This window comes from Orcinus orca, chromosome 7 (genome assembly GCF_937001465.1).
Source record: "Orcinus orca chromosome 7, mOrcOrc1.1, whole genome shotgun sequence".
NCBI classification, from domain to species: domain Eukaryota; kingdom Metazoa; phylum Chordata; class Mammalia; order Artiodactyla; family Delphinidae; genus Orcinus; species Orcinus orca.
The window spans coordinates 102,463,167-102,487,333 of record NC_064565.1 but is presented as its reverse complement, the minus strand read 5'-3'; the positions used below and the strand labels follow the sequence as shown (position 1 = coordinate 102,487,333).

Below are 24,167 nucleotides of genomic sequence, written 5' to 3'. Positions count from 1 at the left end.
CAGTCGGAGTGGGCTGCCCTGGGGGCTCTGGTGCTGTGAGGAACAATAGTTCACCCAGCTCAGCTCAAGTATCGAGAAGGCATTAGCCTAAGGTGACAGGTTGGGATTCTCCCCCCTCCACACCCCTTCCTGGGACAGGAACTTACCGGCCCATTCCACACCCCGTGGATCTGGATTAGTAGGAGGGAGTCTTGTGTTAGCATAACTACACATTGCAGTTGTGCAGTCAACATCAGAAAGTGCTCTAGAGTTTCGATCTGAGAGACCTGAACATCCCCAACCCTCCCCCTACACACACACACACACACACACACACACACACCCCTTAAAGGGAGACTGGATGGAACCTACTGGCTGAGAGCCAGGACCTAGGGCAGAGCAGGAGGATACTAAGACCAAGGGGAGAAGGAGGAGAGTGAAAAAGAAAGCAGGAAGGCCAGGGAAGTGGGGCCCAGTCAAGGTGGGGCAGAATGGACTGATAGGAGATGCAACGTGAAAAGAAAAGAAAAGGACTCTGTGCACTCTGGGCTCTCAGTGTGGGCACAAGTTCACACAAGAGCAAATGGTTTCTCTGCCTTTCCACCGTCTGACATTAAGGGCTGAGTTAAGGGATTATGTAAAGATACACAGGGCACATCTATAAATCGCCTGACCTTGAGCTAGGCATCCATCAGCTAGGGCAGAGTGTGGCAAGGAGGGGGCGGTTAGGCCACTTGGGCGTAGGCACTATGAGGTGTGCACAGCAGGCCAGCCAACCAACACATCAGGTCCAGCTTGTATGACGGCCAGTTCTGGCTCCAGAGTGGCTGTCCTGAGCTGGGAAGCACCTTTTTGTCATCCCCAAGCATTGTAGCTTCCTACCAGATACACATCCAATTACAGCTGGTAAACCCCACATCTCTGAGGTCAAGTGAGGCTGAGTGACCTGAGATCCCACAATCCCATGCTCCCGGGGCCCAGACCTCACCCCGACACACACAACGTGTCAGAGAAGCCTAAGAATACACACCGAGTCATATGCACTATGCTGTTTATTGTCACGTTACCCGTGGGACAGGGACGGGATAGGGAGGGGAGCCTCCAGGCAGAGAGGTGGAAGGAGCGGGGAGGTGGGAACCCTGCCCTTCCTCCAGGCTGGTAATGGTGGCGACTCGGCCACCAGCAGGACCCCCTTAGATGGACCCCCTTAGATGCAAGCACAGTGCTGCGTGAGCAGGTTGGGCACCATCTCATACTTAAAAGAGTAACCTCCATCCGAGGTGGTGCGGACACGTAGGGGCCTCATGGTCCCTGGGAGAGCAGCGCAGCAAGGCTGGGCCCCTGGCACCAAAGAGAGGGGCTGGACAGGGGTAGGGGGTGCCCCGGGGACTGGCAGGGACAGGTCCGGCGGGGTGGACAGCCCACAGCCCCCATGACAATAGTGGAAGGTGAAACTGGGTGGGTGCACGATCCACCGTTCCCAGCCCAGCTCCTGGAAGGAGATGTTGAGGGCCGCTCTGTGGCAGTCGGCGTGCGCGGCGGGGTCCTCCGGAGGCCTCTGCAGCAGGCGCAGCGCGGCGGGAGACCAAGGCCAGGGCAGCGGGGGCGTGGAGCGGCGGGCTCTCTCCCCTCCGCTGGGAGGCCTGGCCCGAGTGTGGGCCACCAGGAAGGGGGTGGCCTCGGGCCGCGCTGAGCAGGAACAGAGAGGACAGTGCAGGAGGAGCACCAGGACGGGATGGGTCAGCAGAGGGAAGGCAGAGGCGGCCAGGTGCAGCACAGCCCAGCGAGGGGGTGCCTGGCCCAGTGACATGGGCACAGCTGTGGGACCCCCGGACGACAGTGCCAGGAGGCCGAGCAGGGGCCCAGAGCTATTGGCGGCTGCTGTCTCCTGCCTGTCCAGTCCCGTGTGGAACCACAGCTGGGCCGACGTCACCTGGCGGCTGCGTGTGTGCTGGGATGGCCGGAACACATATGTAAAGAGGCCCTCCTTGGCCTCCTGGGCCAGCTCTCCGGCAGCTGGCTTGTCCCCGAGGCGGGCACCTGTAGGAGGCAGAGGGAAGGGAGAGAGCAGCCCTGACTGGCAGAACCCGGGACCCTCCTCCTCAGCAGGAGGGATGTGGCTGCCACTCATAAGCTTGCCAAGCGCCCTACTGAGTGCTTTGCCAGAGCGGGACTCTCCTCAGTCTCAGGGGGAACTGACAGAGGCTCCCCGTTTGTTATTTCATCATTAAAGGACTACAAAAATACCAGACGTTGCCAACTTCTCTCTGAAGTGGTTTTACCAATTAATATTCCCATCAGCGACATGTAAGATGGCCTGCACTTTCTCCCCTCACCAAGGCCTAGAATTGATAGTTATATTTAAATTTTTGTTCATGTGATACTATGAAATGGTACCTTGAATGCTGTGTACACAAGCACTCGTTATATTACTCTTTATGTCTTTTTATGTGTCAGAAATATTGCATGAGAAAGTCTTTAAAATAATTCCACCTTAAAAAGGCAGGTTAACACCAAGAAGAAGGAGGAGAAGGAGGAGCGGGGAGGAGAAAGGATGTAACTCAGAACGAGGACAGTGCTTTCTAAGAAAATGCAGTTGGCATCCTTACCCTGACAGGTATATAGATGGCACCAAACGATCATGAACCAGCATGAGCTGAAGAACTGGCAGCTTGGGCTGTAGGGTTATGTGGGTTATCTCAATATAAACCTCACAATTGATCCATTTTGCAGATAAGAAAACTGAGGGTTAGAAAGATGAACTGTCATTTAACTGCTAAGTAGCCAGGCTGGGATTCTGCCTGATCCCAAAGCCACACTCACTGTGCTGCACGGGGCCCGAAGTGCAGGGAGGCAAGGGTTCCTCTCTGAGAGCAAAGCGGGCCAGATTACAAGAAAGTTTAGCCACAGGAGGGCTTTACTCATTGAGTCAGTGCAACATGGGGAGATGAGGAGAGAACTCAAGAGAAGGTAGACTAGTTTCCCAGCTAATCTTTCTCCTGCATCCCTGATATCTTCTCAAGTCTCAGCTACTTGGGGCTAAAGAAACAGTGTTTGGAGCAGGGAACAAAAGCAAAGATAGAAGGAAAGATGGCAGGAAGGGGCCCATGCCCAGATATCTCTGTCCCTAGAGACCCTTGGCCTCCCAGACGACTATCTCCCAAATGCCTCCTGTGAACCATGCACGCTAGATACACCATCTCACTTAATCCTGAGAGGCAGGCATTATTGCCCTTTTTACAGATGAGGAGACAGAGGCTCAGGAAGGTTCAGTAACTGGTCCATTACTGCAAGGCCAGTTGAGTCGCAGGTCTGGGATTCAAACGCAGACCTGCCTGGCTCCCAAGCCCCTGCAGTACCACACTGTTTACCAAAGTCAAGCTACCAGCTCCCCACCCTCGTTACCTGTAGCCGGGAAAAGGATGGCCTGGGAGACATCCTCTTCCTCGGGCTCAGAGCCCCTGCGCATGAAGCCCCTCACAGCATGTCTTCGGGGCAGACGCCTGACTCCAGGATTCCCACCTTCCCCAGTCACTGCTGGGGCTCCCAACGCATCCAGGAACAGGGCCCTCACCTTGGCCAGGACAAGTTCCCGGTCCAGCTCCGGCCCATGGCAGCAATGCCCACCCCGTGGGGCCAGCAGCAAGAGAAGCAGCTGAGGCCACATAGCTCACCTGGCCCTGCCAACGGTGAACCCGCACCCTGCCCCGTACCCCTTCTGCCAGGGTCTGCCCAGGGCCTCCCCACTCTGCCCTCCCCATCCCACCACCCGCCCTCTTCTACCCTTCTCACCCCAGTCTTCCCCAGCCCTTCCCACGCCCCGCAGTCCAGTTGCCCCTAACCATGGCATTGAGACCTCCTATCTCTGACGTAGATGTCTGTGGCCCTGAGCCTTATCTCCCACTCCCGCCAGGAATGTGGGGGAGGGGCTGGCGAGGGCTTTCACCCCAAGTGACCTGACCCACACGTACAACCACTCCCCGCTACACACACACACACACACACACACACACATACACACAGAGTGAGTCACAACCCAGCACCCAGCGCAGAGGTGACACCAGGTGGGACAGGAGCCTGGAAGCTGGGGGTCTGCCAGCTCCTAAAAGCGTTCCTTGTCAGGGAGACAGAGCGCGCCAGCCCCTCAGAGCTTCTGGGGCCCCTTTCAACCACGTAGCTGCTGGGCCAGTCCTGGGGGGAAGGGCTGGGGCGGGGGCTGGAACTGGGGCTAGGGCGGGGGCCAGGTGGTCCCGCCTGCTCTAAACTTGGCCTGGAGGAGCCAGTCTGGGCTCTCGTCCTCCAGCTGTGTCATCAGAGAATATTTTGGGGATTGGCAGCTGCAGGCGCCTCTGCCACTCAGGCCCAAGCCTGGCGGGCGGCTGGGGACCTGGCGGCTGGAGGTGGGAGGGAGGAGGGGAAAGAGGCCCTGGCTGTGGGAGGGGGCTGGGAAGATTTGGCTCTCCGGAGCAGGAAGCCAGGCCGCAGGCAGGGGAGTCTGAGGGGCCCCTCGCTGGGGAGGCAAACAGGAAGGACTGCCCCCTGAGCCCTGGGCCCCGGCCCGGGAATCGCCGCCGCCAGAGCCGCAGCTCCGGGCCGAGGGTAAGGAGGGGAACCGGGAGCGGGCGGCCAGGGGAAAGCTCCGCGAGTCCCGGCGCCCGGTCCCCAAACGCGCCCCGCCTCCCGGGCCCCGCCGCCGCTCCCGGCCTTCCCCCGCGCCGCCGCGATGAAGGCGGGCTCGGGGGACCAGGGGAGCCCCCCGTGCTTCCTGCGCTTCCCGCGGCCCGTGCGGGTGGTAAGTGGCGCCGAGGCCGAGCTCAAGTGCGTGGTGCTGGGGGAGCCGCCGCCCATTGTCGTATGGGAGAAGGGCGGGCAGCAACTGGCGGCCTCGGAGCGCCTGAGCTTCCCGGCGGACGGCGCCGAGCACGGCCTGCTGCTGAGCGGCGCGCTGCCCACCGACGCGGGGGTCTATGTGTGCCGCGCCCGCAATGCGGCCGGAGAGGCCTACGCGGCGGCCGCCGTCACCGTGCTGGAGCAGCCGGCCCCCGAGCGCGAGCCCCAGCCTGCCGAACGCCCGCGGCCGCCGCCCGGGGCCGGGGAGGGCGCCCCGGTGTTCCTGACGGGGCCCCGGTCCCAGTGGGTGCTGCGGGGGGCGGAGGTGGTGCTGGAGTGCCAGGTGGGGGGCCTCCCCGTGCCAACGCTGTACTGGGAGAAGGACGGGATGGCGCTGGACGAAGTGTGGGACAGTAGCCACTTCTCCCTCGAACCTGGCCGCGCCGAGGGCCGCCCGGGCGCGAGCCTGGCGCTGCGCATCCTGGCGGCGCGGCTGCCCGACTCCGGCGTCTACGTGTGCCACGCCCGCAACGCGCACGGCCACGCGCGGGCCGGCGCGCTGCTGCAAGTGCAGCAGCCCCCCGAGAGCCCGCCGGAGGACCCGGAAGAGGCCCCCAACCCCGTGGTGGAGCCGCTCAAGTGCGCGCCCAAGACCTTCTGGGTGAACGAGGGCAAGCACGCCAAGTTCCGCTGCTACGTGATGGGCAAGCCCGAGCCCGAGATCGAATGGCACTGGGAGGGCCACCCGCTGCTCCCTGACCGCCGCCGCCTCATGTACCGCGACCGCGATGGCGGCTTCGTGCTCAAGGTGCTCTACTGCCAGGCCAAGGATCGCGGGCTCTACGTGTGTGCCGCGCGCAACTCGGCGGGCCAGACGCTCAGTGCCGTGCAGCTGCATGTTAAAGGTACCGCGGCGCCCCCGGGCGGCCGGGGCCCTGGGGAGGGGCCTCCAGCGCCCTCCCAGACCCTCCTAACTCCAGCCCCACTCAGTGTCCAGAAGAAGGTGGGGAGTAAGGGAGGCTAAGTATTAAAATGCCATTTCCCGCCCACCTCGCAACCCCCAGGGATTCGGATTTAGTAGGTCTGCAGGGTACCTACTCCAGGAACTTCTTAGCAAGCTCCCCAAATGATTCTGAGGCAGATGGTGGAAAACTACTCTTAGATAAAGGGCTTTAAGGAATGATTCATGTACAGACCCAGAGGGACCTACAACTCCTGTAGTTCACTGTTTTTCAACCTCTTTGTTATTTCACCAACCTGTCCCCGGATGGAAATCCCATCTGGGGCCCCAATAAATAAGACAGATAAAAAGATCATTTTGTGGGTGTAAACTTCTAAATCCAAATTTATAACATGTACTTATAAAGTCAGTCAGTGAGAACAAGGGGTCTATTTTATTGAATATACACATTTTAACCACACATAACTGGGTCTAGTCTGTGAGCCCTATGGGGAAGGCCTGGTTGCAGGTGTCACATTGAGAAATTCCTGATTCGCACCAAAGGGAGAAAAAAAAAAATGCCCCGCAATTTTTGACTATTCACTCATTAGACTGCTCTCAGGTTTGCAAGAAGAAGAAGGTGAAGGAGAGGAAATTTATATATCAAGGTTGAGTCCCCAACAGTATTTAATAACTGCTTACATTGCTCATAAATAGAAAATTCAGGGAGGGAAAACACCCCAAACTCACACTGGAAGTTAAAGCTCTCCGTAATAGGAGTTCATCACAACTCATGACATTATACCCTCACTAGTTATTACCCAACTTGTTCCCTCAGAGGAAAAAGAGTTGGCAAATCTCCTGACCCCTGCCTGGCACGCAGTGAAGCGTGTGGCACCTGTGCCACAGTGGTGGCCTCTTGGGTACAGTTTGAGGCACACAAACTGGCCAGGCAGGGCTGAACTCTAACCCCCCGAGGAGAGAAAAGCCCCACATGATGACACGGCTTCCCAGAGCCGCATGACAAGACAGACGTGCTTCCCCAGCAGCCCAAGTGAGCCCACTGGCTGCTTCCATCATCCTGCTTTCTTTTTGTTAAATGCAGTTTTGAACGTGGTTAAAGTACTTTCAAAACGAAATTCAACTCAGACCTTTGCAGAATTGTGTGTGGTGCCTGTGAAGGGCCCCAGGGAACAATCTGAAAATCACTGATGTGGTCCAAGCCCTTCCATCCCTTTCTCCACTTTACGAGGAAAGAAACTGAGACCCAGGATCATGAAAATGGCCTTGGTCAAGGTGATGTGGCTAGCGAGTGTCAGGGTCAGATGAGAATATGGGTCCCCTGACTTCCCTTCTGGGGGTTTCTCTGATTTCACAATGACTGCTGGCTCTGGGAGAAGAGCAAATGGCCGGAGCTAATGTGGGTTTAGGCAGTAGGTGATGGGAGGAGAGTTTCTCCTGGTCGGGCCCTCTCCAGAGGCTTCTCTGGTCTCTCCCTTCTTCACAGAGCCTCGCCTCCGCTTCACGAGGCCCCTGCAGGACGTGGAGGGCCGGGAGCATGGGATTGTGGTGCTGGAGTGTAAAGTCCCCAACTCCCGCATTCCCACGGCCTGGTTCCGCGAGGACCAGCGGCTGCTGCCCTGCCGCAAGTACGAGCAGATCGAGGAGGGCACGGTCCGGCGCCTCATCATCCACAGGCTGAAGGCAGATGACGATGGAGTTTACCTGTGCGAGATGCGCGGCCGGGTGCGCACCGTGGCCAATGTGACAGTCAAAGGTCGGCTGGCCAGTGGGAGGAGGCCGAGACCGAGGCAGGCAGATGCCCAGACCCCGGGCTGACGGACTCCCATCCGTGTCTCAGGGCCCATCCTGAAGCGGCTGCCCCGGAAGCTCGATGTTTTTGAGGGAGAGAACGCGGTGCTGCTGGTGGAGACCCGCGAGGCTGGGGTGGAAGGGCGCTGGAGTCGAGATGGGGAGGACCTGCCGGCCACCTGCCAGAGCAGCTCCGGCCACATGCATGCCCTGGTCCTGCCAGGGGTCACCCGAGAAGATGCTGGCGAGGTCACCTTCAGCCTGGGCAACTCCCGTACCACCACTCTGCTCAGAGTCAAATGTGAGGGCCTGAAAATCCCTAGGCAGCCTCCTCAAGGGCTGGACAGGAGGGTCAGGGCTGGAAGGTGATCAGATGCCACATTCTGGGTTGGCAAAGTGGACTTAAGGTCAGAGGGCTGTGGGAGGCTGGCGCAGGGCTCGGACGCAAACCCTGCCTTTGTCTCAGGCGTCAAGCACAATCCCCCAGGACCCCCAGTGTTGGCAGAAATGTTCAAGGGCCACAAGAACACGGTCCTGCTGACCTGGAAGCCTCCCGAGCCAGCTCCCGAGACCCCCTTCATCTACCGGCTGGAACGGCAGGAGGTGGGCTCAGAAGACTGGATCCAGTGCTTCAGCATTGAGAAAGCTGGGGCCGTGGAGGTGCCAGGAGACTGTGTGCCCTCCGAGGGCGACTACCGCTTCCGCGTCTGCACCGTCAGCGAACACGGCCGCAGCTCCCATGTCGTGTTCCATGGGTCTGCTCACCTCGGTGAGTCGGTCCCGCCAGCCCAGGCTGACAACCGCTGCACCCCAAGTCACACCCTCCCCATCACCTTCCTCCCTTCCCTGGCCCTCAGTCCCTGTCCTGTTATATGCCTTCTACCTGCCAGTCTCTGCCCTCTGCCCCCTGGTTCTGATGGCCGAACTCTGTCCCATCTCAGTGCCCACAGCTCGCCTGGTGGCCGGTCTGGACGACGTGCAGGTATATGACGGGGAAGATGCCGTCTTCTCCCTCGATCTCTCCACCATCATCCAGGGCACCTGGTTCCTTAATGGGGAAGAGCTCAAGAGTAATGAGCCAGAGGGCCAGGTAGAGCCTGGGGCCCTGCGGTACCGGATGGAGCACAAGGGCCTGCAGCACAGACTCATCCTGCAAGCTGTCAGGCACCAGGACAGCGGGGCCCTGGTTGGCTTCAGCTGCCCAGGTGTGCAGGACTCGGCTGCCCTCACCATCCAAGGTTCGTGCAGGTGGGGACCAGGGTGGGCAGAGAGGGTCAAGACACAGAAGTCCCGTTAGCACAATGAGACAGATGCTATTGCTGCTTCTCACACCTGGGCCAGGAGAGTAAGGGGCATCCATGGTGAGCTAGCTCAGGGAGAGGGCTCAGTGATCCCGAGGTTCAGTTTCAACTCGTGCGCAACATATGGGGGACCCCTGGTTATCCAGCATCATAGCGAAATTCTCTGGGGCACTTTGTGCAGGGTTCTGTCATGTGTGTCATCTCAGAGACACAGACCTCGGCTCCAGGTCCCTGACTGCTTCCTGCCCTATCGCGTAACGGCTGACGCTATCGGAGCAACTCTCTGTGTGCCAGGCACAATCCTACATCGCTTTGTATATGTTAATTAGCACAATCCTCTCAACAGCCCTACAGGATGGGTTCTTTTGTCATCCCGTTTTACAAGTGGGGAAACTGAGGCACAGAGAAGTTCAGTGACTTGCCCAAAGTCACAGAGCTAACGAGTGCTGGTGCTGGATTATGAACCCAGGCGGTCTGGCTTCAGAATCACACTCTGCCACCTGGGGAAAGAGGGCAGGAGAGGGAATGAGGCCTCCCCGAGGACGACAGATCTTGGTGGGGGTCTGAAAGTGCAGGGAACATGCTGGCATTTGCCATTGCACCATTGCTGGAGTTTGTACGGCCAGTCAAGGAATTCCTCAGTGCCCAAGTGCAGGGCCTTGAGGTGGTTAGCTGCCAGCATCCCAAGAGGAGGACAAAGTGAGAAATAACCAGCAACCAGAGCAGCGTTTCTAAAGTGCAACCCAGGTTCACTAACATCAGAGTCATGTGGAGGCTGGCCTATAATGCAGATTCCCGGGCCCCTGCACGCTTGGGGGGAGGAGCCTAAGAATCTGCATTTTCAGCAGGCTCCCTGGGAATTCTTATGCACACTAAAACCACTGCTCTTAAGAGTTGGTCTTAAGCCTAAAACTTTTTTTTTTTTTTTTTGTCTGCGCCATGCGGCATGCGGGATTTTAGTTCCCCGACCAGGGCCTGAACCCGTGACCCCTGCATTGGGAGCGTGGAGTCTTAACCACTGGACCACTAGGGAAGTCCCAGCCCAAAACTAATTTTTAAAACCAGCAAATGCATCGATGGCAATCATCCAGCCTGATGTGCCCACCCCCCTACCCTGAGCACATACCCTGGAGTGGGGTGTTTATTGGGGTAGCAGAGCACAACTAGGGTGCCGCACATGACCACACCTCTCCCCAAGCAGAGAGCCCGGTGCACATCCTGAGCCCCCAGGACAAGGTGTCGTTGACCTTCACAACCTCGGAGCGGGTGGTACTGACCTGTGAGCTCTCCCGGGTGGACTTCCCAGCGAGCTGGTACAAGGACGGGCAGAAGGTGGAGGAGAGCGAGTCGCTGGTGGTGAAGATGGATGGGCGCAAACACCGCCTGATCATGCCTGAGGCCCAGGTCCAGGACAGTGGCGAGTTTGAGTGCAGAACGGAAGGGGTCTCAGCCTTCTTCAGCGTCTCCGTCCAAGGTCAGGGACCGTGGTGGCCTGGGCTCCCCCAAGCTGAGGCTGACCCTGGGGGCTGTGTGAACCCTGCCCCCCTGGTCTGCCTGCTTGGGGGTCCCTTCCGAAGGGCCCTAGGGGGCAAGGGGACATGTTTGCAGATCACACTGCCCATGCACCACCCTCCAGCACACTTGGCCCCCATGTAGCCTTTGCTGGTGGGAAAGTGGGGGGGCCTCAATTCAATTAAGGGAAGGGAGGTGGGAGCTAACATTTGTTAGGCACCTACTAGCCAGTTCCTATGCTGTATACTTCAAACGTACACTTGCATTCAGTGTTCACAACTATGTGAGGGGCAGTACATCTCCATTCACAGATGAAGCAGCTGAGGTTTAGAGAGGTTATGCAACTTGCTCACGATCACACGGCAGCAAATACCCTAGCTGGGTTCACACCCAGGACTGCCTGTCCCACTGCCCCAGGCGGCCAGGGTCAAAAGGAAGTTTTAGGTGCAGTGGTCCAGAGGCTCTCAGAAGCCAGTACATGTCTGGCTGCTTCGGAACCACCCTGGAAGCCGTAAGTGCATAGGCTCCCCCAGGCCTCCAGAGCCACAATATCCAGGACAGAGCCTGGAGATCCACTCTGGGAGAACAACTCAGGAACCACTGATCCAGCTCCATCTTCTCACTTTGAGCGGCCCCATTGCCAGAAGGTCCTCTGGCCCCTGCCTGAATGTACCAGTGATAGGGAGAGCTGCCCCACGGTATCACCACTAAATTGTTCCCACCTCTTCCCCATCCTGCGATCAGCCCTCCGGGGGCTTCCTTGAAAAAGCAGCAAGTACGGCCCTGATGTGACCTGCTCTCAGCCTAGACAAAGCTCTCTGTGTCCCCAGCCAACCCCCTCTGATCCTCTGGGAACTCACAGAGCCCTCCAGTGCCATGTGATCTGTCACACCTCACCCGCCACGCCCTCAGTCGTCCGTGTCATTGCCCCAGAGCACCCCACCCCAGCCAAGCAGCCAGTGTGCACTCATGTCTCCTGTTTTGGGGTGTCTGTGTGACCCCATCTCTGCTCCCCCCAGACCCCCCCATGCACATCCTGGATCCCCGGGAGCACGTGTTTGTGCACGCCATAACCTCCGAGTGCGTCATGCTGACCTGTGAGGTGGACCGGGAGGACGCCCCCGTGCACTGGTACAAGGACGGGCAGGAGGTAGAAGAGAGCGACTTCGTGGTGCTGGAGAACGAGGGGCCCCATCACCGCCTGGTGCTGCCCGCCGCCCAGCCTCCAGATGGGGGCGAGTTCCAGTGCGTCGCCGGGGACGAGCGCGCCTACTTCACCGTGACCATCACAGGTGGGGCTCCAGGCAGTCCACAGGAGGGGGACGGTGTGCCCTGCCCCTGCCTGGGCAGCTGGTACACTCCCGGGCCACTGTTCCCAGCCCCTGCTTCCCTTCCCCTAGCTTTCTCCCCAAACCATGCTTTGCACCCTGAGGTTCAGTCACCCGCAGAAAATGCATTGTCATAAACACACCAGTCACAGCTACATCAGTCAAAGGAAAGCCTGCCTTTTCTGTTCTGAAGATCTTCCAAGGGGAGCTTTAGGGGTGGCAGTGCTACCACAGGGCAGGGTCTAGGGTGGGTGCGCCCAGGCACTAGAGGGGTCAGAAGGTCTGAGGCCTGCAGGAGACCCCAGCTCCATCTGGGCACCCAACCCTCCTCTCCCCAGTCCTACCCTTCGTATTGTCCCTGTCCCAACCCAGAGAATGTAAAGAGTTTCTACAGCTGAGGCTGACACCACAGTCCCCACTGTGCCACCGTGCCCCAACTGTGACTGACTGTCCGAGCAGCTGTGAGCCATGGTCTGAGGGAAGACCCTCTTCTTCAACACACAGCCCACCTTCCAGGAGTAGGGAACGGGCGTGGATCAGGTGGGGCAGCCAGGCACCTCGGCCCCAGCCCCTGACGCCCGGCCACAGCTGTCCCTGTCCTCCAGATGTCTCCTCGTGGATCGTGTATCCCAGCGGCAAGGTGTATGTGGCAGCCGTGCGCCTGGAGCGTGTGGTGCTGACCTGCGAGCTCTGCCGGCCCTGGGCCGAGGTGCGCTGGACCAAGGATGGCGAAGAGGTGGTGGAGAGTCCCGCGCTGCTCCTGCAGAAGGAGGACACCGTCCGCCGCCTGGTGCTGCCCGCCGTCCAGCTGGAGGACTCGGGCGAGTACTTGTGTGAAATCGATGACGAGTCTGCCTCTTTCACCGTCACTGTCACAGGTGTGGGCCCACCCCAGCTGCCCGCGGTCACCAGAGGACGGTCCTGAGCCCTTGCGGGAGCTGGCCACATCGCCCCTAGCTAGCATGTGGGGGAGGGGGGAGGGGGGCTGCAGGTGCATGGACCGGGGGGCCCTGCCCGGAAGACCCCAGGGTCTGTGTTCGAATAAGCAGGCTCCTCCCCGGCGCCCAGGGCCAGGAATAGCTATCCTCCACCGGCTCGTTCACTGAGCACTTTCTACGTGTCAGGTACTGGGCCAGGTGCTGCAGGTCACTGGTGCGTATTGCAGACGTGGTCCCTGCTCCCAGCTGCCAGAGAGCTGGGGAGTCAGCCGTTAACCAGGGGTCGCAAACGGGCAGTCCCTAGGGCCCCATGCAGCCCACAGATATGTTTTGTTTGGCCTGCAGAGTCTTACCAAAGTCAGGACAGTTCAAATAACAACCCGGAGTTATGCGTCCTCTTGAAAAAGCCGAAGACCCGGCGCCTCTGGTCCCGCTTCCCCCCTTGGCGACGAACAGCTGGCGCTGAGTAGCAGCTGCCCCTGTAACACGGGGCCCACATTCCTCTGTCCCACCCTGCCCGCTGTGCCTTTTTGCTCCCCCCAGACCACTTCAGCCACTGACCTTACCTTACCTGGCCCCCGTGGGCATTTGAGTTTGCGACCCCTGTGTTTAACCAATAAACACGCAAATAAATGTACAGTGACACCTCGTGACAAGTGCTGTGAGGGGTGAGGTCTCAAGAGAGCAGGAGGTCAGGGAGGGCCTCGGGGAAAGTCAGTCGCCGTGCCACCCGGGGTGGGCTCCGGACGGCCACTCAGCAGCTCACAGACGCACGCGCGCACGTCCCTCCGGGAGTGCACAGACTGGCAGGAGAGCCGGGCACATTAGAGGGTCTCAGAGTGAGGGTTGCCGGGTGTCGTGATAGGGTGCAGTGGGTACCCAAAGCTGGGGGCTGCTGACCTGGTTGGCAGGCAGGAAGTGCCTTCGAAGTGGCCATCTGGAGCAGCGGCTGAGTTAGCTAAGTGGGGGTCAGGGTTTGGGCTGAAGGTGGGGGGAGAATGTTCCAATCGGGAAAGCACAGGAGGACTCTGGAAGTGACGGTTCAGTGCCAGAAACTTTGGGACTGCAGCCCACAGCGCCAATCCCAGCGTGTGTGAGGGGGATGGGGAGGGTGGGACCTAGGCAGCTCTGGGTGGCACAGAAGAACCCACTGGCTGCACTGGAGCGACCCTGCCCTGCCCTAGGAACAATGCTTCAGCCTAGGCTTGAGCTACTTAGGGCCCCCCGACTCCCTGCACCCCAGAAGCACACAAGTCACAAAGCCGAAGAGGCCTTTCTGCACACATTCTGTCCCGTAGTGAATCCCTTCAACCTCTCCCGCCCCAACCCCTGGCCAGACATAATGGCCGCAGACACACACATTCCAGCTCATAACTGGCCTCCCTGCAAAACACCAGATTCTTCGTGAGAGGCTCACAACACACCTTGTGTGGACCAGGAGAATCAAGTCTGATGCCAAGCTGTGGGCCACAGCTGTGCAGGCACCCCAGCCCCATGGCTGCACCCCATTCTCACTCCACTGCCTCCATCACCTCCCCCACCACTCAGGCAGCCACACTCTGCAATCTACTGGTGGTGCTGGGCCTCAGAAAACCAGCCTGCATCCTGTAGACTCTTAGAATAAGCCCAGTTAGGGAGGAGGCGGAGGCAAGGGCTCAGTGTGCACTGGTGGGCACATCTGCCCTTACACGCCTCTGCAAAGACCTAGACCAGGAAGCTAGCAGTTCCCCAGCCCAGCCACAAGGGGGCCAAATGCTAAAGGAACACGAAAGTGTGTGTCCTGGAGACTTGATTCTGGGAGACCTCCAAGGTACGTGAAAGCATGGGCAGGCCCGGGCTCAGTGCACTGGTCACCACCAATATTGCCATGGCTCCTTTCTGTGAAAGACTGACCACTCCAGAGCAGCTGGAGATGAACTCCTAGAAACAGCATTTAATATCCCTGGGGAAATCTTAGGTGTTGACAACTCATGCACAGATGCAAAATTCATTACTGTTTCCTGCAAGCCTTGGCTTGGAGTCCTTACCACTGCTTGCAGAGTCTGACCCTCCCTTTATCAGATGGTAGTTCTTCCTCCTGCCCTCGAGTAGGTATAGCCAGCTATGACCATAAGGAAGTTGCTTAATCACACCATGTTGCCTCATCTGGGAAATGGGTATAAAATAATACCTACTCCTTAGGATTGCTACGAGGGTGTAAAGTGCTTATGACTGTTCCTGGAACTCTAGCAAGCTGTATATAAGTACTTGCTATTACAAATCCACCATCCCTTATCCACAATTCTGAAATTTAAAAAAAAAACTGCTCAAAATCAAAAGGCTTTTTGTAAGTTTGGTATTAAAAGCCATTTCAGTAAAATCTGAACTTAACTCTGTGAAGCTATTTGTACTTTTTAAGTAGCCTGCTTAGGGTGAATCTGTATGTTACACTGCAGAAATGTTAATGTGATTGATTATGGGGGGACCACAGTGGGGGCTGAGGGCGGTAGGTGATGTATGATGAACGCACCATTTCTGGAATCGGAAGCATTGTGGATTCTGTAGCACTTCTGGCCCCAGGGATTTCAGAGAACAGATTTCGGGCCTATTATTATCCTTATTACTCTTATGATTGTGGGTGACCGGGACTTCATGCTGCCAGATGGCTCCAGGGAGACTGACGGTGAGTTTGTGACAGGCTGTGGTTGTCCCCACTCTACAGAGCCCCCGGTGCGCATCATACACCCCCGGGACGAGGTGACCTTGGTCGCCGTGAGCTTGGAGTGTGTGGTGCTGATGTGTGAGCTGTCGCGGGAGGACGCCCCCGTGCGCTGGTACAAGGATGGGCTGGAGGTGGAGGAGAGTGAGGCCCTGGTGCTGGAGAGTGATGGGCCCCGCCGCCGCCTGGTGCTGCCTGCTGCCCAGCCCGAGGACGGGGGCGAGTTCGTGTGTGACGCTGGAGACGACTCAGCCTTCTTCACTGTCACCGTCACAGGTGGGCGGTCTCTGGGACACCCTGGGGAGGAAAAGAGGCAGGAGGCTGAGGGACAGACACCCAACCCTCCCAGTTCTTGCACCTTCAGGGTCCCTGACTGCTGCACACGGCTCTCCCCTTGTCCAGCCTTCCCCCTCCCCCAGCCTCCTCATTCTCAGCCATTAGAGAGCCCTGACTTGCCCAAATCATACCAGGACAATGACCAGAGACCTGATGGAGAGAGCCCAGCAACCAGGAGCACGTATTCATTCACTTATTCAACAAATGCTGATGCGCTCGGCACTGTTCTGAATGCTGAGGGATACAGCAGTGAACCAGGGAGAGTTATTCATTCACTTATTCAACCAATGCTGATGCTCTCGGCACTGTGCTGAATGCTGAGGGTTACAGCAGTGAACCAGGGAGAGTTATTCATTCACTTATTCAACCAATGCTGATGTGCTCGGCACCGTTCTGAATGCTGAGGGTTACAGCAGTGAACCAGGGAGAGAAAACCTGTCTTTATGGAGCTTTGCCTTCTCGTGAGAGTGGACAGGCAGCAAATAAGGAAAATAGAGGGGTTTTCGGGTGGTGATCGGAGGCAGAGCAGGCAAAGGGGATAGGAAGTGCGGGTGGGGTAGGGAGGGATGTGCATCGGGGTCAGACAGATGGGCTGTGAGTGTGGGTCTACCTCTTTTTTTCCCGTGTGACCTAGAGCAAGTCAGTTCTCTATAAAGAGGCTTCAGGTCCTCATCTGTAAAGTGAAGCCAACAATAGGGAATGTCAGGAGTAGCTGAGCAAAGAGCTGCAGTGCGCTTAGCACAACACCTGGCACACGGTGAGTGCCCACGGATTGTAGGTGGCACCGTTCCCGAGAGCTGCACTGCAAAGGGCTGAGAATCCAGTGGGGAGGCAGGTAGAGGCCTGCTGGCCGAGCCCACTCTCCCCTCTCTCTATCCACCCACCAGCCACTCCAGAGAGGATTGTGCACCCGGCGGCCCGCTCCCTGGACCTGCAGTTCGGGGTTCCAGGGCGCGTGGAGCTGTGCTGCGAGGTGGCCCCGGCTGGGTCCCAGGTGCGCTGGTACAAGGATGGGCTGGAGGTGGACGCATCAGATGCCCTGCAGCTGGGTGCCAAGGGGCCCGCTCGCACCCTGACCCTGCCCCACGCCCAGCCTGAGGACGCCGGGGAGTATGTGTGCGAGACTCGTGATGAAGCCGTCACCTTCAACGTCAGCCTGGCTGGTGGGTGCTCCCGGCCAGCCAAGGTGCGGGAGGTGGGAGCATCACCGAGCTGATACCTCTCCTCTCTGTCCAGAGCCCCCAGTCCAGTTCCTTGCCCCAGAGGCAGCCCCCAGCCCGCTCTGCGTGGCCCCCGGGGAGCCGCTGGTGCTGAGCTGTGAACTGTCCCGGGCTGGCGCCCTCGTCTTCTGGAGCCACAACGGGAGGCCGGTGCAGGAGGGTGAGGGCCTGGAGCTCCAAGCCGAGGGCCCCCGCCGTATCCTCTGCATCCGGGCTGCAGACCCGGTCCACGCAGGCCTCTACACCTGCCAGGCAGGGGCAGCCCCGGGGGCGCCCAGCCTCAGCTTCACCGTCCAAGTGGCTGGTGAGTATAGCCCGGGCAGGAAGCCTGAGAGTCGCACCCCGAAACCCATGAGTCTCCCCCTTCTCTAGCACACCTGGCCCACCCCCTGCCCCACTGCTTTCGGTCCCTTTCCCTGTCTTGCCTCCCACTGCCCTCCTCCCAGCCCACGAGCCACTCCCTCCTGGTGACCTCCGGCTCTGAGCCCACAGAGCCCCCCGTGCGGGTGGTGGACCCCGAGGCAGCCCAGACGAGGGTTCGCAGCACACCAGGCAGGGACCTGGAGCTGGTGGTGCACCTCTCCGGGCCGGGAGGCCCTGTGCGCTGGTACAAGGACGGGGAGCGCCTGGCAAGCCAGGGGCGGGTGCAGCTGGAGCAGGACGGGGCAAGGCAGGTGCTGCGGGTGCAGAGGGCCCGGAGCAGGGACGCCGGGGAGTACCTGTGCGACACGCCCCAGGACAGCCGCATCTTCCTCATCAGCGTGGAAGGTAACAGTGCACCACTCACACCCCAAGGGCCACACGCCTGAACCACTCTGGGCCCCCGCGCCCCGACCCCACCTCTCTGCCTCTGGCTCCAACCCATGCATGCGTGACTATTCCTGGGATGAGGGCTCAGGGCTCCCTTTTCCAGGAACCCTCAAATAATAGGAGGGGCACGGACCAGTGGTTAAAAGCAGGGCTCTGGAGTCAGCGCCACCCACACCAGTTTCCAATCTGGATTCTGCTTCCCGGTAGTTGTGTGACACTGGCAACTTACTTAAACTCTCTGAGCCCCAGCTCCAAAGTGGAGGGATAATGCTTGTCCTATAGGGCTGTTGTGACAGTTAAATGAGATAAATTGGGTCCATAGTAAATGACCTACTATTACTAGGGAGTCAGAGAGGTGGGTGCCAGGCCAGCATTGGGTGGAGGTGGCTAGGAGTAGCAGGGCGTTGACGTCTTGTCCTTTGAAACACCTCATGGCTGACACACAGTAGGTCCTCAGGAAGGTTCTGTTCAATAACTGGAGGATGAGGGCCTGTTACTGGAGGTGAGGGGATGCAAAGGGGATGAGGAGGAGGGAGGCGGAAAGACCCAGCCCACCTCACTGCCTGACCCCACCCCCCAGAACCACCGCCGGTGAAGCTGGTCTCAGAGCTGACACCACTCACTGTCCACGAGGGTGATGATGCCACGTTCCGGTGTGAAGTCTCCCCACCGGATGCCGACGTCACTTGGCTGCACAATGGGGCCATTGTCACCCCAGGGCCCCAGCTAGAGATGGCCCAGAATGGGTCAAGCCGCATATTGACCGTGCGAGGCTGCCAGCTCGAGGACGCGGGGACCGTGACTGCCCAAGCAGGGAGCACATCCACAAGTGCCCGGCTCCACGTTCGAGGTTTGGTCCTGATGGAGACACAATAGTCTTGTTCCTGAACCTATTCTCCCAGCCCCGGCCATGACAGGGGACAGATCCCTGAGAGGGAGCAGGGGGTCAGCCCACCAGGCTCCACGGCCCCCTCTCTCTTTCTCCCCAGAGACGGAGCTGCTGTTCCTGCGGCGGCTGCAGGATGTGCGGGCAGAGGAAGGCCAGGACGTGTGCCTCGAAGTAGAGACAGGCCGAGTGGGTGCGGCAGGGGCCGTGCGCTGGGTGCGAGGTGGGGCACCCCTACCACCCGACTCCCGCCTGTCCACGGCCCAGGATGGCCACATCTACCGCCTCTTCATCCACGGCGTCGTACTGGCCGACCAGGGCACCTACGGCTGCGAGAGCCACCACGATCGCACCCTGGCCAGGCTCAGCGTGAAGCGTGAGTGCCCCGTCCTCTCCTAACACATCGCCCGCTCTGTGGCACAGTCTCTCCTGGCTGGCCCAGGGCCCCTCAGACCCCCACCAAAGTGCCCCTCGCCACAAGGCAAGTCAGCCCTGGCTGACCCCCAGGAGTGTGACCTGAAGCAGCCTGCCCAAAGCAAAACTCTTCTTTTTCTAATGTTTTCTATTTACCTTAGAAGTCCATGTGGATTTTGCATTCCATTTCGTATGTCCAAGTTGGCTTTGCTATAAACGTAAATATTATACTCCAGAAAGACTTGCCATGTTTATCCTTCAGTCACCTGCCCCGGGATACATAGGCCCAGCTGAGAAGTAGGGATGGGTGGCAAATAGCACCCACACCCCCAAGATGGTGTGGTATTAACTGTGTGACCTCATGCAAATTACTTACCTCTCTGAGCCAAGTTTTCTTTAAAAAGGGTCTTTGGGAACATTGATTGGGATAATATGAGAAATACCCACAGAGAGCTTGGTAAATGGTTGTTGGTGGTGTGTATACTCTTCTAATTTATTTCATTCATTTAATCACAATAAACCCATGTCTCAATGCTATTAACCTTGTATAGCTGGAGAAACTGAGGCCCAGAGAGGTCAAGCAATTTGCCAAAGGTTACACAGCACACAAACTATGCGGCAGGGTCCAGTCCTGGTGTGTCTGACTTCAAATTCTGTGCTTCTTCCAGTGTCACAGCACCCCTCACCCAAACTCCTCACCCCCTTAACCACACATCACCCCCTTCATGTATCTCCTCTCCTAACCCTAGTAAGCCCCTCTCTTCACCCAAGTCTGAATGGCTCTGCTCCCTTCTTCCTGCACCCTGGTTCTGAACTTAGTTCTATAAGGCCTTACAAGGTTGGGTGTTAGGGGTGGTGCCGGCAGAGCCAAGGTGTGTGTGGCAGGAGGCGGGGGGGGGGGGAGGTGGGGAGGGGGGCCCGAAAGCCCCGCCCAGATTTGGAGCCCTCATCCTCCCTCTTCCCCCATCTCCTCCCACTAGCAAGGCAGCTAAGGGTGCTGCGGCCTCTGGAGGATGTGACCGTCATCGAGGGGGGCAGCGCCACCTTCCAGCTGGAGCTGTCCCAGGAGGATGTGACCGGGGAGTGGGCCCGGGGTGGAGTCCGGCTGCAGCCGGGGACCACGTGCCAAATTCACGCAGAGGGCCACGCTCACTGCCTGGTACTCAGTGGCCTGGGCCTGGCCGACTCGGGCTGCATCTCCTTCACTGCGGATGCCCTGCGCTGTGCAGCCAGACTCACTGTGAGAGGTGCGGCCTCTGGAACCGCTGCCTGCCTGCTGACAGCTCTGGGTGTGATTCTACCGATCCCACTACCCGTGTGGCCCCCACTGACCCTGTCCCAGTGTGGCCCTCACTGACCTCCCTGCCAGCGTTTGACTCCCCTGACCCTTTGGCCATGTGTGGCCCCAGTGAGTGCCCTGCCTGAGTGTGTCTCCACCAACGCCCCCGTCCCAATGGACCACTGACTGTGCTGCTGTGAGGTGCTTGTGCCGGTGTGGTGTCTGTCTGTCTGACCATGGCCCTGCTGGCCACTCTGAGTGTGAGCCCACTGACCACGCCTGCCTGCTGCAGCCCCCTCTGCCTGTCTGAGTGTGCCCCTCTCACCACCCAAGTCCCAACAATCCACTGACTATGCCAAAGGGTGACTCCATTGGCAACTCTGTTTCAGTGTCCCCCATTTTTGTTTGCAGCCCTGGTCTGTTCCCCACCGACCACATCTGCTCTAGGGTTCCCCCATTGCTCCTGTGAGCCCATGGTGTCCCCCCCTGGCCAGTGTCTCCTGTCCATTCCAGCCAGTGTGGCCCCCACTGACCACGTTTGCCTATGGGTAGCTCCACTGGCATCTCTGCTCCAGTTTCCACTATGCCCCTCTAGCCCCAGCATGTCCCCCCCACTGACCAGCATCCCCTTTGGACCACTTTGTCCCAGCATGCGCTCCACTCACTGGTGGCCTCTGTTGATCACCTTGTCTAAATGTGCCCACCAGTGACCCCTTGTGCCCAATGTGTCTGCCTTCTCCCACTCCCAGAGGCCCCAGTGACCATTGTGCGGGGGCCACAGGACCTGGAAGTGACTGAGGGTGACACAGCTACTTTCGAGTGTGAACTTTCCCAGGCCTTGGCTGATGTCACCTGGGAGAAGGTCAGAGCCCAGCCCCAGCCCAGCCCACCTCGGCATCATAACATCAATAACAACCCCCAACAGAAATAACTAATACTCACTGAGCCATGCGCCTGACACTGTGCTAAGATTTACTCTACATTTAATCCTCTAAACCTTACAGCAGCCCTATGAGGCAGGTCTTATTATCTCCATGTTATCTATAAGGAGACTGATGCGCCGTGGGGTGAAGTATTGCCCAGGGGCAGACGTAGAGCCCATATTTGAATCCAGGTTTCCTGGTCCAGAATCCACACGCATGGCTGGTATGAGCAGTACATGACTCTAGGCTTCCCGCGCCCGTGGCTCCGTTCTCAGCCCTAACGTCCCCAAAGGGTGACACCTTCCCAATGAGACTCCTGGCGAGGTCCCGGAAGGCGCAGGACGGCCCTGCTCCACAGCATAAACGTGCCTCGAAACCGCTTGGCACAAACAGAGGGAGAGGCCGCCTACGAGGAGGGCAGGGGCCGTTTGTGCCCAGACGAGCTTTCACCGCGACCCTTTGCAACTCCCGCCCCCAGGACGGGCAACCGCTCACCCCCAGCCCTCGGCTCAGACTCCAGGCCCTCGGCACCCGCCGCCTTCTCCAGCTGCGGCGCTGCGGTCCCTTGGACGCCGGGACCTACAGCTGCGTGGTGGGGATGGCCCGAGCCGGGCCCGTCCACCTGGTGGTTCGCGGTGGGTACCGGGCGCTGCCCGGGCGGGGCACTGCTGTGGGTGCGGGGTCTGTGGACCGGACTTGCCCCGGGGTCCTGCTCTGGGGCGTCTAAGGAGGGGAGCGGGGGGCGAGGGCGGGGCAGGGTACCGCCCCCTCCGCTCCGCCCCGCCCACCTCACGGCCCCGGCTCCGCCCCAGAGCGCAAGGTGTCTGTCCTCTCCGAGCTTCTGTCGGTGCGCGCCCGCGAAGGCGACGGAGCCACGTTCGAGTGCACCGTGTCGGAGGTCGAGCCAACCGGGAGCTGGGAGCTCGGAGGCCGCCCGCTGAGACCCGGAGGCCGCGTCCGCATCCGACAGGAAGGTCTGACCGACTTTCTACCCGCTCTGGCCCCTCGCTGCCCCGCCCTACCAGGATAAGTCCCACCTCCAGGCCAAATGGGCCCCGCCCCACGGCCCAAGGAGCAGTCTCTCGATCTCTCCCTGGCCCCCAGCTCTGAGCCCTCGGTCCTGGACCTGCCCTCTTACCCCTCGGCATCTCAATTCCGCCCCGCCCAGCGCACATTTACCGCGTCCGAACCGACCCGGGGACCTACTCTGGCCCCACCCTCATCCCCGAACCCTCCCCAGAGGCGGCTCCGGCCTCACTAGCGCCCCCTTCACCCCCAGGGAAGAAACACATTCTGGTGCTGAGCGTGCTGCGCGCGGAGGACACTGGTGAGGTCCGCTTCCAGGCGGGACCCGCCCAGTCCGTGGCTCAGCTGGAGGTGGAGGGTAAGCAACTGGGGCATGGACGATCTGGAGTGAACACTGTCTACCCCTGGAACTGGCAAGCTGGCGGCTGGTCCGAGGAACCCTACCTTCCCCACCCCTTCCTCCCGGGGCTCTCCGGGGGCGGATCACAGAGAGCAGTGTATTTCCTGGGGAGCAGGAGACTTTGGGTTGAGGGTAGAGAGAAACGGGGTGGTGGCATAGAGGTCTAAGACCAGGAGTGGAGGCCACAGCGGGAGGGAAGATGCGTCTCTCCTCCTGGGACCCAGCGTGTCCCTATTAAGCCCTCATCCTCCACCCCCAGCATTGCCTCTCCAGATATGCCGCCGCCCCCCTCGCGAGAAGACAGTTCTGGTCGGCCGCCGGGCGGTGCTGGAGGTGACTGTGTCCCGCTCGGGGGGCCAAGTGTGCTGGTTGCGGGAGGGGGTCGCGCTGTGCCCAGGAGACAAGTACGAGCTGCGCAGTCATGGCCACACCCACAGCCTGGTCATCCATGACGTGCGACCTGAGGACCAGGGCACCTACTGCTGCCAGGCCGGCCAGGACAGCGCCCACACACGGCTGCTGGTAGAGGGTGAGTAAAGCCGACGGGGCAGAGGTCAGAAAGGCAGGTCGGCTGGCCAGGGGTCTCCTAGGAGCTGGTGGGCTGAGACACACCTCCTGCAGATTTTCCAAGACTTGGGACGGCAAGCTGGTTCTGAGATGTGTTGGAGGTGTGGAATGGGGAGGCGGGAGTTCACAGCCAGGACTGAGGAGAGGAGGGAGTCCCGTGTTCTCAACAGGAACCACTTGGTTCAGGGCAGCTGTTTCCACCTTTCTACACCCCTTCCTGTCCGAGCTTCTCCTTACTCCCTCCTGCCTCTGGACCATGTTCGTCTCTCCTGAATGCCCCATTTGTACCCAAGTTCCTCTCCTTCCCACCTACCAGCCCCTGGTCTGTGCCCCCCGCCTGTCCCTCACCCTCTCCTGCTCTCTGCCCAGCTGGCTCCTGCCCATCTCAGCAAGCTGCGCTCCGCCTGGGCAGAGGGCTTCTGCTAGTCCCATTTCTTTCCTCTTCCACTTAGGAGGTGCCCCCCTCTCCACCTGAACTCCTGTGTTCCCTTCAGGTGCCTACCTTTCCCCACCTCTGACTGGCCACCCTCACTTTCCTGCCCCCACAGACAGCCCTGACAGAGGCCTAGAAAGGGTGGTTCAGAGGGTGAGGGCCCAGCTCTTGCTGTGTGGGTGCCCAGGCTCTGCCAGGGGAGAGGATTGTGGTGCCCACTGTCTCCCCAGCCCCACTCGCAGTCATTCCTCCGCAGGTAGCTAGGAGGACCGAACCAGGCCAGGCGGGTGCCCTCGGACAGCTTGGAAGGCGCATGCCCTTACCCTGGGAAGGGGTGGGGAGGGAGGGGAACCAGAGGTGTTGGGAGACAATAAAAGTGGTGCAGCCCCTTTCCTGGCTCTCTGTGTGACGTGGGAGGGCAGAACTTGCCTGGAGCCCCTGTGTAGTGAGTGACACAGGGGACCAAGGGCTGCAGTGCTTCCATCTTGGCCCATGGAAGTACCAGCCACCAAAGACCATCACTCCTGGCAGAAGC

General features: G+C 59.5%; 2 protein-coding genes across 4 annotated transcripts; one reads left to right on the top strand and one right to left on the bottom strand.

The window, feature by feature from the left end:
- Window positions 1-1,013: 1,013 nt before the first annotated feature.
- INHA (inhibin subunit alpha) lies at window positions 1,014-4,210 on the bottom strand. Its single transcript, XM_004262668.3, has 2 exons — window positions 3,385-4,210; window positions 1,014-2,019 (listed from the first exon to the last, which is right to left on the bottom strand). The coding sequence occupies exons 1-2, from the start codon at window positions 3,644-3,646 to the stop codon at window positions 1,187-1,189; spliced, it is 1,095 nt and encodes a 364-aa protein (XP_004262716.1). The 5' UTR covers window positions 3,647-4,210; the 3' UTR covers window positions 1,014-1,186.
- A 181-nt stretch (window positions 4,211-4,391) lies between these two features.
- OBSL1 (obscurin like cytoskeletal adaptor 1) lies at window positions 4,392-24,160 on the top strand. 3 transcript variants are annotated; one of them, XM_033426911.2, is made up of 21 exons: window positions 4,392-5,714; window positions 7,257-7,526; window positions 7,611-7,862; window positions 8,028-8,330; window positions 8,503-8,799; window positions 10,064-10,336; window positions 11,394-11,666; window positions 12,308-12,580; window positions 15,342-15,614; window positions 16,562-16,837; window positions 16,911-17,198; window positions 17,387-17,662; window positions 18,285-18,554; window positions 18,694-18,966; window positions 19,985-20,251; window positions 21,033-21,145; window positions 21,685-21,841; window positions 22,019-22,180; window positions 22,486-22,590; window positions 22,892-23,161; window positions 23,893-24,160. In XM_033426911.2, the coding sequence occupies exons 1-21, from the start codon at window positions 4,703-4,705 to the stop codon at window positions 24,039-24,041; spliced, it is 5,832 nt and encodes a 1,943-aa protein (XP_033282802.2). In that variant the 5' UTR covers window positions 4,392-4,702; the 3' UTR covers window positions 24,042-24,160. The 3 variants fall into 3 exon arrangements, with proteins under 3 accessions (XP_033282802.2, XP_049567934.1, XP_004262719.1); XM_049711977.1 differs by having other exon boundaries at window positions 23,889-24,021; XM_004262671.3 differs by lacking the exons at window positions 15,342-15,614; window positions 16,562-16,837; window positions 16,911-17,198; ... (8 more) ...; window positions 22,892-23,161; window positions 23,893-24,160 and adding an exon at window positions 12,986-13,285.
- The last annotated feature ends 7 nt before the right edge of the window (window positions 24,161-24,167 follow it).